General features: G+C 35.3%; 1 protein-coding gene across 4 annotated transcripts in view; it reads left to right on the forward strand.

Moving 5' to 3' along the window:
* LOC126248810 (palmitoyltransferase ZDHHC20-B-like) overlaps window positions 1–9,085 on the forward strand; it is a 344,143-nt gene extending 335,058 nt beyond the window's left edge. Inside the window, exon 8 of one of the 4 annotated variants that reach the window (XM_049950220.1) lies at window positions 7,094–9,085. In XM_049950220.1, coding sequence (XP_049806177.1) covers window positions 7,094–7,191 — 98 coding nt within the window. In that variant the 3' untranslated portion in view covers window positions 7,192–9,085. The remainder of the gene's footprint in view (window positions 1–7,093) is intronic. The other 3 variants (XM_049950216.1, XM_049950217.1, XM_049950213.1) reach the window with 3 other exon arrangements.
* The last annotated feature ends 5,361 nt before the right edge of the window (window positions 9,086–14,446 follow it).

The raw sequence follows: 14,446 nt of genomic DNA on the forward strand, positions 1-14,446 counted from the left end.
GATATTTCTGAGAAACTTGTATTCTTTGTTGTGCTATTTGTCAGGCGGGGGAAGCAGATTATTGTTTGTGGGGATTTCAATGTAGATTTTCTGATAGAAAACATGACCTTCAAGTATTACTTGGTTTTTTCAGTTTGAAATCGGTTATTGATTTTCCTACTCAGGTTGTATGGGAAAGCAACACATTGATAATGTTTTTAAAGACAAAGATAAATTTAATCAAATGAAAATTTTTCTTGTTAAGAATGGTCTTTCTGATCATGATGCACTAGTTATACTATACAACATACTTCCATGCAGTAATGTAAAACAGTCCTCCAGAATAGTGGGTTCAATTAATGATTTAACAGTTGCAAATTTTAGGGAAAGCTTCCAACAGTTAGACTGGGATGAGGTGTACAGGGAACCTGATGCTTACTTAAAATTTAACCTATTTCATGGTATCTTTGTGAATATATTTGAAAACAGCTTCCCTAAGAAAACAGTGAGGCATAATTGTAAGAAACTATCTAGAAAGCTATGGCTTACTAAAGGGATAAAAATACCTTGTAAACTGAAAAGGGAAATGTATCTTACAACTATGAGTAACAGTCCAGAAACAGTAAAGCATTATAAAAATTTCTGCACTGTATTACGAAAAGTTATTAAAAAGTCAAGAAGTATGTGGTTTATGTCGGACATTAGCACCTCTGATAATAAAATTAAAACAATTTGGAATATTGTTAAAAGGGAAGCAGGGCAACCAAAAGCACAAGAAGATTGTATTTCTATCAAACTCGATGAAAATTTTGCTAAAAAAAAGTCGGAAGCAGAAAATATTTTTAATAATTATTTTTAAGTGTTGCAGAGAAAATAGGATCCAGCTATTCATTAGGAAATGCAAGACTATATGCGGATGAGGCAATACCTATGTAATTTGATAAAACTGAAATTCAGCTCACATTTCGTACTGAAGTTAGGAAAATAATAAATTCACTCAAAAGTAAAAGCTCGCATGGAATTGATGACATTTCCAACAGAGTATTAAAAGCTTGTTCGAAACAGATAAGTCGAATTCTCAGCCATGTATGTAGTACCGCACCGAAACAGGGCATTTTTCTGGATAGACTGAAATACGCTATTGTTAAATGATTACATAAAAAAGGGGATGGGTCTGATGCTAACAACTGCCACCCAATCTCACTTCTGACAGCTTTATCCAAAATTCTTGAACAAGTATTGTATTCAAGACTAGCTTCACATATTTGTAAAAATGAAGTACTAACAAAATGTCAGGCCTTTCAACAGAAAATACTATATATGCTTTCACTGATCAAATATTAAATGCTCTGAACAACCAAATGTCGCTCATTGCAATTTTTTGTGATCTCTCGAAGGCTTTTGACTGTGAATCATGAAATTCTTCTAGATAAGCTTACTTAAGTATTGTGGTATGTGTTGGACAGTGCACAAGTGGTTTAATTCATATTTAATGGGAAGAATGTAGAAGTTTGAAATTAACAGTACAGATAGTTTGCAAAAATCAGCAGAGGTCTCTAACTGGGGAGGTATCATGAATGGTGTCCCACAGGGCTCAGGCTTGAGGCTTGGGTCACTTGTATGATTTGCCACTCTATATTTGTCAAGATGCAAAGCTAGTTATTTTTGCTGATGTTGCAAGTATAGTAATCACATGCAACAAGCAAGAATTATCTGATGAAATAGTAAATGATGTCTTTCACAAAATTATTAAGTGGTTCTATGCAAATGGACTCACTAAATTTTAAAAAAGAACACAGTACATACAGTTATCTACAATAAATGGTACAACACCATCAATTAATATAGACTTTGAACAGAAGTCTGTTGCTAAGGCAGAATATTCAACATTTCTGGGTGTATGCATTGATGAGAAATTGAATTGGAAGAATCACATTGATGATCGGCTGAAATGTGTAGGTTCATCTACTTATGCCATTCATGTTATTGCAAAGTCTGGTAATAAACATGACAGTAAGTTAGCCTACTATGCCTATTTTCATTCACCAGCGTGTAACCAGAATAATAGCTGGAGCCCACGCAAGATCACCTTGCAGACATTTATTTAAGGAACTCTGCATACTCACAGCACCTTTGCAATACACATATTCACTTTTTAAATTTGTTATTAATAACCCATCCCAATTCAAAAATAATAGGGAAGTGCATAGCTACAACACTAAATGAAAGAATGGTCTCCACTATTCGGGGTTAAATCTGACTTTGGCACAGAAAGGGGTGAATCGTGCTGCTACAAAAATCTTTGGTCATTTACCAAATAGCATTAAAAGTCTGACAGACAGCCAACCAGAATTGAAATACAAATTAAAAGAGTTTCTGAATGACAGCTCCTACTCAATAGATGAATTTTTAGATATGTAGTAAGAAAAAAAAATTGTATTTTGTAAAGAAAATTTAAGTTAAGCTGACACTTTCTTCATCATTATAAAATGTCATATTCATGATCTATGGAGCAAGTATTAATCTAATGTAATAATGTAATATAGATGCATAAGAAATATTGTCAGTGTTCTTTTCCCTTTCTGCTTGCATGCATCACACTCCACATCATCGTTACATTACAGAATGAAGCTGACATCTGGTATTAATAGATTCAATTGACCCAAATAGAGTACACTTTATTTCTGTACCTAGCAATTGATTATACAAATAATTGGTTTTGTTATATCCTTTATAATAAATATCTATGTTGTTTATGCAGATATCTTGCATTAAAGCAGACACAAGACATTGATAAACACAGGTAACTTGATATACAGGCTGAGTCACTTAACTATTGCCACCAAGAATAACTCCAAAAGTATGATAGGAGTTGAAAAGTTTGTGGAACAAAAGTTGCATGGGACAACAGGGGCCATAATATGATGTTGGTTTTATGTTGCTAGGTGGGGTTACGTCAGAGATATGAAGGTCAACTTTGTTTTTTTAAATGGGATGCTATGGTTTGGTACTTATTTTCTGATATCAGCTATCAAGATGAAACCAATGATGTGTAACAGTAAGGCCTTTGAAGGCCATCGAAGGTCACAAAGGCAGCATGAATGTCCATTTACAGAAAGTGTTTAAAGTGATGACCGATGGTATCAATGTAGAGCTGCACTCTTCTTATTATGGATTGAGTGGTATTCCTTATCACATTCGCATCTATCAAAGCACGTACTGTGACAATTCTCTCTCGCATATCGTCAGGTGTAGTTGGAACATCTTTATAAACAATGTCTTTTATGAATCCCCACAAGAAAAAATCCAGAGGCATCAAGTCTAGCAAATGAGCCAGCCACAACACATCTCCTCCATGTCCAATCCAATGATTTGGGAATTAATTGTCTCTGCATCGTTTTGATACCACATTCTGTTCCTTGTTCCTAAAGGTATTTCTTCCAATAACAGACCTAATGTTTCTTGCAGGAATGTGGTGTACTTCCTACCATAAAGATTTCCTTCGATGAAATAGGGGCCTGTAATACTGTACTCCAGAATCCCACACCATACATTCACCAACCAAAGTTTTTGGTGTGCAACTTGCTGTGTTCAAATTGGATTTTCAGTTGCCCAATAATGCATGTTATGCAAATTAACATTTCCATAGTTCGTGGATAAATCAAATTAATAAATGTGTCATCCCACTAAAGCTGAAGTTGAGCCCATCGTCAAAACTCAATACAAAAACAGAACTCATACAATCCATACCAGTTAATTCTTGGTGGAGACTGATATGGTAAGAATGATATTTATGGCGATGCAGAACACAAACAACACTACTCTGGCTCATGCCAGATTCCCTTGCAATTTGACACAAACTAACACAAGGACCTCAAACCACAGTGGCAAGAGTACCAATTTCTGTTTCCTCGTTAGTAACTTTCCTTTGCCGGATATGTTTCTGATGCATTAAAGATGCAGTTCTTCTCAATTTATCATACACATATTTAAATGTACGATGTGTAGGGTGAGTATGTTGAGGATATCTTTCAGTGTGTAAGTCTGTAGCTCTCACCGAATTTCATTGGCATTCTCCATAAATGAGAAGCATATTGACTTTGTTCTTTGAAGGAATACATCATTCACATTCAATTGATTCAACGATACTAGTCTTGCCATTCCTATTAGTGTTGTATTGTGAAACCATCAAATGGTGTTAACATTTCAATGGCAAGTTAGATGGATACGCCGTATTCAGTGAATATTTACTATTTGCGTGAGATACGAGAGAGAACTGTCAAAGCATGTGCTTCAATAAGTGCTGCAGTAATAAGGAATACCTTCTTTGACCTTCAAAGACCTTACTGTTACACATCACTGGATTCGTCTCAATAGCCGCTATCAGAAAATAAGTACCAAACTACAGCATCCCATGTAAAAAGACAAAGTTGACATTCATATTTCTGACATGACCCCACCTAGCAACAAAAAACCAACATCATATTACGGCCCCTGTTGTCCCATGCAACATTTGTCCCACAAACATTTCGGCTACTATCATACTTTCGGAGTTATTCTAGGTGGCAAAGTGACTTATCCTGTATATCAACAGTGATAATACCAAGCTTTCCTCCACAATTGAATTTTTTATTTTATAAACTCACTAAGTGCATTTTGTGAAACTTCTGGGAAACTAGAGACAACATTCTGTTGTTGATAACAACTCATTGTTTGACTTCATAAAATTCGAAGTAGTAAATAACAAGCTTTCAAAGTAGATGTTGCGTATAACTAAATTATAACAATTATTCCTTAATTTGTAATTACTTCAGTTAACTGCTTTCTGCAACAAAAAATTGTTTTTCTTAAACATATTTTGAAAGCTAAATGGCGAAATTTGGTGTTGTGTTCCGTTTTGAAAAGAAAAACACCAAGCAATTGTTAGAGGTTCTTTTATTTGAGCATGAAGCTTTAGTTGCAATAGCATCAAAGTGACCTTTGCCTGTGTTTGTTTCAACCCTACAATATACTTCCTGTACTTCTGTTAATGTTTGCAGCTATGTATCTTGACTGTTTTTAGTATCTAGTCCATAAAAATAATTCAAAGTCTCATTTTATGCTTCATTATTAGTTGATAAACAGCATTTATATGGACAGTGGCACATAATTTCATCAGGAACAAATTTCATTGGCACGGTTTTACCTTTGCAATTTGCATAACATTTCATTTGTAATTTTCTTTATTAATAACACCATTTTACTATTTTGATTGTGGTTTATCCTCACAGCTACTACTAGATGCTGTAAACAAACTGTGAAACAGTACAAAATTAAAGCTACATTCGTTGTTATAACACCACTAGTTCAACCTGCACATGACAACTCAATGATGACAGCTAGGAAGTGATGACAAAAGACACAGGTGGTGCAACTGGGAAAGCAGAAACAACCAAAGTTACCAACAGTGCACTATTGACAACAAACATGAAACTTTACTGTAGAAACATGCTAAGTGATGTATCACTTGACAGGTTTCTGCACTAAACTCAATCTTTAGTTTGTATACTAACCCATAAGACACATGACAGCTGACAGGTTTCTGCATGTTTTTGCAGTAAGAGTTATTGATTCTGTAAAAATACAATTTTATGAAAAAATGACTGTTGACGAGTTTCTGAAGTAAATGATTCAGTTCAATTTAACAAAAGCTGTTTACAACACAATGACAAGGCATATAATGATATCAGGTTTTTATTACATGAAGTCAGTGTAGTGTACTCCCAGCAACTCACTTGTTCTGTCACTGAAGCACTTCGTGAGTGATCAAGCAAGGTAGGACAGTGATATAACACTGGAGTCATGTTCAGGAGAATGGTGGTTCAAATGATCATCCAGCCATCCAAATTTAGGTTTTCTGTGGTTTCCCTAAATCACTTTAGGCAGGTGCCAGGATGGGTCCTTTTAAAAAGGATATGGTCATTTCCTTTTACCATCCTCCCAAATTTGAGCTTGTGCTCCAATCTTCAATGAACTCTTCATCAGCAGAATATCAAACCATGATTGTCCTTCTGTTTTTACTTCATGAATGCTCAGATTCCTTCCATGATGCCCCATACACATGTGGAGAGACTGTATAGATGGGTGGTCTCTTAATACAGAAGCAAACCATGTGGAAACTAAAGCTCTTTTCTCATATTGTCAAGACAGGAATATGGCATTAGAAGTCCTCGTATGTGGCTGTTGTTTCATAGCAGCTGCTGTATGGCAACAGGTAAGGTAAAAAAAAAAAAAAAAAAAAAAAAAAAATAAAAGAAACAGACTTATACTGATGGAGATGATAAGTAATACTACCAGTATTTGAATCTCTTTCAACATATGTAACAAGAGATTTTACATGCTACAGTCTAGATGTTCTTAGATGCAAACACTATAATTTATCCAGTTAAACTATTACCATCACTAGCTTTTGACAAACAGCCTGTGCTTTAAATCACAGTAAATGTCTAGTAAACAAAAAAGTGTAGATGAGAACAAAAATTAATGCCATAATGCTTTAAAAGTATCCAAAAATGCCTTTGTATATATTAATAACGGCACACTTGAATTCACAAACATGAATCGAAATGCTAGATTAAAGCTATTCACCACATTTTATGGTGGTGAATAATGAAATAATTTGAATCTTTTGTTTTTAAATCTGTACAGGTTTCAAGTAAAAATTCTGTCTGATATACAGGCATCAAGACTGACTGTTTTGTAATAGTAATAGTGAGAGTAGTCTCCGTGTTATTAATAATGTTAGGAGTAGAAGCACTAACCTTTACGGTGGTAGAAATAGTATGTTCACAACAAAAAAAATCTGACAGCGTATTCTTCAGATATTAGACTCAGAAATGTTTCATTTTTATAAAACATAATGAAATATCAGTCACTCCGGCTTCTCTGCATGATTCTGTGTGTAGTCTTGCCTATATGCCTTGTGAGCTGTGTGTAGTCAAAAACATTGTTTGATGTATGTGTGTGTCGGTAGTTCTGTGTATATAGTTTATAATACTAATCTTTTGGCCCATAGCATTATTTTGTTGTATAAGTAAACAAAGGGCCAGAGCTTTGCTAGGATTATTGTTTTCAGTTTGGGAGATGGTGTCACGTTCCCTCAGCGTTGTGTGGATGAAGATACACACACACTACTGGGATCTCATCAGCAGTGGGCTGAGGAGGCTGAACTAGATTCCCCTCCTTTTGCCTCTTCCACAGGTACGCAGCTGTATTAGGATGCTTTTCTTCAACCTGTGCAAACAGAGAAGAATTAAAATTTGATGTACGAACATATGAACATATTTTGTGTGGTATCAAAAACTCATGCTACTGATTTATTCCTTGTAAGTAAATACCCAAAGCGGTGTGTGTGTGTGTGTGTGTGTGTGTGTGTGTGTGTGTGTGTGTGAAACTCGTGTCGTATCAGAAGTCTGAGACATTTAATAAGACTTATCACTGAAGTGCAATGTTAATGAATACACTTGGGAGACAATCAGTGCCAAGCGTTGCTACAGAGCCAGTATTTATACCATTGAATAGTGCAGATTTTAGTGAATAACAGGAGGAACTATTGAACAAATACTTTGTATAACAGACCTTCTAAAAATATAGTTTTTCAGCAGCACAAAATAGAGTGGAAATGTGAAGAAAAACCAATTATAATATCTATGAGAGTATAATTTGGCTTTTATTGAACAAATTCAAGGTAACGAATGTAGGTATGGACCTATGATGTAAGTGTACAAAAATTTGAAAGCTTCTGGAGTATATTGTGTTTTATGCATTGTGTGCATCTGCAAAGATGTTACAAGACTTAATTTCATCCCATGTAGATAAAATGTAATAGTGGCGAAATCATTAACTTCTTTAGTCCTTATTTTGTTGAACTAATTATATTGTAGATATTTAGTTTATACTGCATTCTCCCTTTTTCTGAAAAAAATTGTTTTTCAGTGAGAGATGTTTTTGTGGTCACAAATGTTAATTACTGGTATATCACTGAAGCCTGCAATCAAAATTAAACCTGTGTTATATATGGGACTCAATTCTGGCAATAATGAGATAAGTTTGAATTATATAAAAATTCATATTGCTTACAGCAGAAGCTTAAAAACAAGAAAAGATAACCTCTGCATTTAAATTTTATCACCCCCCCCCCCTTTTCCCTTTCTCTCTCTCTCTCTCTCTCTCTCTCTCTCTCTCTCTCTCTCTCTCTAAAACACAAACACAAGAACACACACACACACAATATTATTTTAAGAAAGTTACAAAAGAAATATTGTGCCTTCTGTTGTCATACAACAGAATTTGGTCCACAGATGTAGGTTACCAAGTGGGGGAACAGTGTTGTGCCCAACTTAACATTCCACAAAAGTAACTAGTTGCACATTCCTCTGCTAAGAGGAAAACAGGTGGTTCACACATTCTCAGTACTATTCAAAATTTCAAATGGTTGCAAGTGATTGAAATAGGCTTCACGTGTAGCTAATTGTTTCATACCAATGTATAGTAATGGAATCATGAAAGCAATGTGCATACAAGGAAACCCTCAACTATCAGAGTCACTCAACATAACGGGTCATGACAGTATGTCATTATTTATTGCAAAGTCAGTGTTTCAGCTCTGTTGTTGCTCTTCTTGTAATTCTTGCTTTTTTTTTCAGTTATTCATGTATAAATTTATATAGCAGATTAGGTTGTAAGTGAATTTTTACTTTGAGTTCTAAAAGTAATCCGGTTGTGGTACTGATGTCGGAACCGCATCATATGAGAGAGAAATCTTTCATGTATATGTGTAATGTGATATTATTACAGAATTTAAATATTACAGTGTTATTGTTTTATTATTATAATAACTGTGTTGTTAAGGTATTTCTCCTGTTCATTAAAGTTAAAATATGTTCAGCTAATTGCAATATTCATTTATTGATTAATTTCTATAATTTGATCGGGCTGTGAGAAACTCATTTGGAATACGATTATTTTAGCATTTTTATAAATTTGTTATGATGTTATTTTGGGTACTTGTTTGGTAAATTAATGACATGAAAAATGAGAATTTGATTGCATACATCAGATGTTTGACACACACTCTTTTATATATATTATATCATTATTATTTTATTCCAGCTCTGTAAACGTTAATAAATCAGGTTTGGTGTTGGCGATATGTTGTACTACACATTAACACTGTTGTTTTTTTTTACTATCTGAATGAGTATCTTAATGAAAGAAGACAAAAGTTGTATTTTTGTTTCAAAAATACAAAGGAACAGTGCTCTCCTTTCTATCTATCTATCTATCTATCTATCTATCTTATTTAGCTGCTGTTCATGGATTTTAAGTATTAAAATTTCATCTATGTTCTAGAATTTGTCTGTTTTTGCTATATTTTTATACTGCATAATTTGAATTCTATGTCAGATAAAACTGTTTTTGGAATATGTAGTATTTAGGTATCAGATTTAACACCTAGTAATGTCACTGTACTTATGTAATGTTGATGTTAAGTGTTTCAAATCAATCTTCTTGCTATTACTCTTTAATGACACACACAGCCTTGTTATTCTTATTGAAACACATTGATTTTTTTGAACACTCAAGTAGGTAAGTAAGCGGAACCAGTGGCAAGTTGAACCTTTGAGTCAATCTGTGATGCATGCTCAAGCTACCCTAAATTAACTGTGAAAGACTGGAATCTGTTCTACCCACTAAAGCTTGCAGTTTTTACTTGCACAAATGCTACTCTCCAAAGAGTAAAGGTATATCCTCAAATAAAAAATTATTGCAGAGAGCAGCGCTATATCACTAGTACTAAGCACTCATTATTATAGCGTACTTTGAGACTGGAAGAAACTCTTTGTTAAGTTACATTCATAAAATGTAAACTTTCTGACATTTTGTCGCCATCTGCAAAGGACATCTTTGTGAGGGATTGTAGCTTCTATGAAGGTCCAATTTACACCTTACCTTCCTATTGATTAACCCACCTGGATAGTGAAGCAAATTAATGCATCACTTCTGGGGTGTGGGGAGGCAAACCTGACCCAGATCAAACCCGCTTCACAGATTAACAACGGGGGCTGGTGAGAATCTGCCTAGATGTGGTTTTTGGGCTGTTCCTCACATCCCATTAGGTGAATACTGTGCAAGTACCCATGTCCCAATTTGGACAAATGTTACAAAAACATTTAGAAAACGCTCTGACCCATGCAAGTAGACTACACTCCAGACTCATACAGATGGGTTACATAGATTCCATCCTAGGCAGTCAATAATGGGCTGATGACCTTAAATGTTTAGTTTCTTCAAACCCCTGCTCAGAAGCAACAATTACTAATTGCAGTGATATGCAGTATCTACATAACACAAACATATAATCCACATAATGGAACCATATGTTTGGTTTCTTGGTGGCGTTTTGCAGTGTCTGCTCTTGAAATTTTTCAGTGAAGATATTTGCTACCACTGGGCTTAGGGCACTCCCCATGGACAAGCCATGTATTTTTTTTTTAAATGAGTCATTCTATTTAAAGAAAGTAGAAAGAGACAGAAAGATGCTGGTAGCATTCGCCACATAGTATACTGAAACACACACACACACACACACACACACACACACACACACACACACACACACTTGTCTACATCAGGATTCAAATCACTGTCCATAGCAAAAGTGTGGTGTTATGAAAAGTTAGCAAATAGAGAGAGACGTACATCTGTTAACTGGATCTGCTTGATGCAGAACTGGAGTCTCTTACCAGTGTGTTGCTGGACAATGGGTATTCGCTGATATAAAAAGACTACCATGAAAAGATCATAGTGATGTTCAGTTGTTTGCAAACTCTGAGGTTTTCCTACTGTTTATTAAGGATATTTACCACATAGGAAAGATCTTAAAGAAATGAAATATCACTCTACTCTACAAGCTACTTGGGAACACCAAAGATCGACCAAGTATGTATTCACGCTGCTGGAAAAAGCAGGAATTTACGGAATACCATGTAGTAGTGAATACTTGTGCATGTGTACAACAAAATGAGTTCTCAAAAACATCTAGAACAACATTTCAACTGTAGAAGGGGAGAAACACATCAACTGTTGTGGAATATGCTTTGCTGCCAGGAGTCAATCAGATTTAATTTCATAAGGTCTAGATCCAGCCTTGAGCAGATACTACTGTAGGCTATTCAGAGTGGTGATAGATGTCATTGAAGACACATTTTACTCATAAGGTGGAGGGTGTGAAACTGAACACTATCTGGATTTCTGTGCAGAAGATGTGTATTAGTTTTCCACTATGGGGCAATGGTGATATTTGACAATAGTAATCAACACTGGCAAACTGTGCTGAAGTTTTGAAAATGTGATGGCTTGTCTGTGTGTGGGAGCATGCAAAAAAAAATTTACATTAGTCAATAGTGAGCTAGGAGATGAATCAGATTTTCATAGAAGCTACAACCTCCTTGAGGATGTCCGTCACACATAGGGATGAACATCGAGTTTCTCAAATATGTTCATTTGATCATTGTACAATACCCTAAATATTTTACTAAGTATAAGTTATGTTTGTTCGCTGTCTTTTGATATAACTGAACAGCCATATTCTCATGTTTAATTAGGAACTGGAATTATTATTTAATAATGTCAGTGCAAATTGCATTTATGTCATAGTTTTCATAGGCTTATAAATGTTGTTTGCCTGTCAAGGACCAGTAAGACCTAGATAATCAATACATATGGTTACAATTGCTGATACAATAGTTTTTGTGGGTTTAGGTACACCTAGATAATCAATACATACGGCTACAATTGCTGACACAACAGTTTTTGTGGGTTTACGTACAAAGTATCACTGTACAGTACAGTGGTTTTTACAGTTACATATGAAAATCATGAGAGCAAGGAAATAAAACTGGAGGAACAGTACTCAAGCTCCCTTAAAAAGCCTTACAGAAATAAAGTTAACATAACTTTGAGATGTTTTCCAGTCAGTATTTTTACAAAAAATGCCTGCTTTTCCAACTGCTATTTTGATTGCATGACGCCAAAAATGCCAGGAAGAAATACATAAAGTAAAATATAAATGATGATAATCTGGGGGATGAACTGTACACAGTTTGTTGGGCAGTAGTAGTAGAGGGCAAAAATTGATCAGTGGCATAATTTGTAATAGAACTAATAATTTGGTATATAGCAGCTGAAGGAGGTTGATGCAGTATTACATGCCAATTTTGTGTGCTGTTTTGCACTGCAGTTTCCTTAAAGCTATGATTCTGTGCACACTACTACTCAATATATCTCATCTGAACTGCTTTCAATCATTCACTGTAAAACCATATTCACCCTCTCCTCTCCCCCCTCCCCTCCCTCCTCCCTCCCCCCTCTCTCTCCCCCTCTCTCTCCCTCTCTCTCTCCCTCCCCCCTCTCTCTCTCTTCCCCTCTCTCTCCCTCTTCCCCTCTCTCTCCCTCTCTCTCTCCCTCTCCCTCCCCCTCCTTCTCCCTCTCTCCCTCTCTCCCTCTCTCCCTCTCTCCCTCTCTCCCTCCCCCTCCTTCTCCCTCTCCCCCCTCCTCCCCTCCCTCCCTCCTCTCCCCCCTCCTATGTGCCTTTCCTCTTACACCCTTCTCACACTTCCTTCTCCCCAAGTTACAACTCACTCACTTCATTTTTCTTAAGGCAACACTCCGCCATCACATTCAGTGGCCCCTGCTCTTTCGCACAGTATTTAAGTTTAGATGTTTTAGAGAGATCTGACAACAACTTGCATTTCTGTGGCAGCACAGAAGTTCAGATGTTTTGGAGCATGTCTTTCATTCCTTAACACTGATACTTGATGTGAAAATTTTACTGAAAGTAGGTTTATCCTATTCAGGGACTTTCTCTTCATCACATAAGAAAATGTAGACTGCAAGGAAATTTTTGAAACGAAACACATTTTAGATAAATGGTGTTCTAAAAATAAAGTTCAGACTATTACTAATCAGAAAAAGAGAGAAACTGAGAAGCTATAGAGAATTTTGTCAAAGTAATCGCAGAAATGTTGGAAATGAATTGTGAGTCATGATTAGTATCAGATACATGAACAGACCATCTTACTGCAATAGAAATGTAGAAAAATGACCGGAACAGAAAGAGAATACAAAATATTAATTAATATATGTGAAAATTAGAGACCAGTTAGCTTGCCTAATAAAAAATATTTTGAGTAAAATACAGAGAGGGAAAAATAATGTTTTTAATATATGGCAAGAAAGTAAGAGCATACCTGCACTTTGCAGGGAATAAAAGAGGATTTCGTAAGGTAAAATACTGTCAGAAGGAGAATCACACATACATTCTGGCTAACAACAAAATTGCAAACAAAGCTGGGGTACTGTCTGCTGCAGAAATTTTTGTTCTTGTGAGACCGGCAGAAGGTTTAAGACAAAATGTTTTAAATGTTTTTTTCATTTTCGAAAGTATGGGTTTACTGGTCAGTCATAATATTCATCACTCTCTTCCCACCCTGGAATAACCTTTTTATATTGTACTTACTATTCCATGATCTTTCATTGCAGGATTCATTCACAGAATTGTAATTAAATATGAGATACTAAATAATGAAATTTTACTCTTCACACAGATTTGAGTTATAAAATTTTTGTTACCATTTCCATCTCCTTGCACTGTATATTGTGTATAGATGTATGAAACATGTATGTATAAGCTCTTTATAAGCCAATGGAAAATTGTGCCTTTTGATGTTCCTAACCTGTTCACAAAAATAAAGGAAAGATTGATTAATTTATGTTAAAATACCTCACTGTTGTAGTTTACTCCAGTCTGTTCTTGACACATGACTGTAATTCTTCTCCATTGTCTTCTCAAAGGGGGATCTCACATATAAAGATGTGGAATTTTCAGAATAAAATGCTTTATATAGGTCATCATATTTATCATAATTTTTTCAACTGCAACGAAACTGTAAGTGTTCAGCTTGTAAAGCATATTTTTTATCACTACTGATGTACAATTTCTGCACATTTTTCATGTTACAACTTAACAGAATTTGATGTGCTAATTTCTTTTGTACTGTCAGAAAATAAATAATAAAAATTCAGAGAACACTCAACCCCATTATATTATTTTACTTGGTTCACACTTCGGAAACAGAATGAAGGATTTCTTCTGTTCATTCTATCAGTACATAAATAAAAATTCTTTAAAACAAGAAGTTCAATTCCCAGCTGGGTCGGGGATTTTCTCTGCCTGGGGAGTGGTTGTTTGTGTTGTCGTCATCATTTCATCATCATTTGTGACAGTGGCAAGATTGGACTGTGTAAAGATTGGGAATTTGTACGGGTGGTGATAACTGTGCGGTTGAGCACCCAACAAACAAATCATCATCATCATTTAAAACAAGAAACTAAGATTTGAAAACCTCTCTCACACCGGCCTGATTTA

Source organism: Schistocerca nitens, chromosome 3, assembly GCF_023898315.1.
Source record: "Schistocerca nitens isolate TAMUIC-IGC-003100 chromosome 3, iqSchNite1.1, whole genome shotgun sequence".
In the NCBI taxonomy this organism is placed as follows: Eukaryota; Metazoa; Arthropoda; class Insecta; order Orthoptera; family Acrididae; genus Schistocerca; species Schistocerca nitens.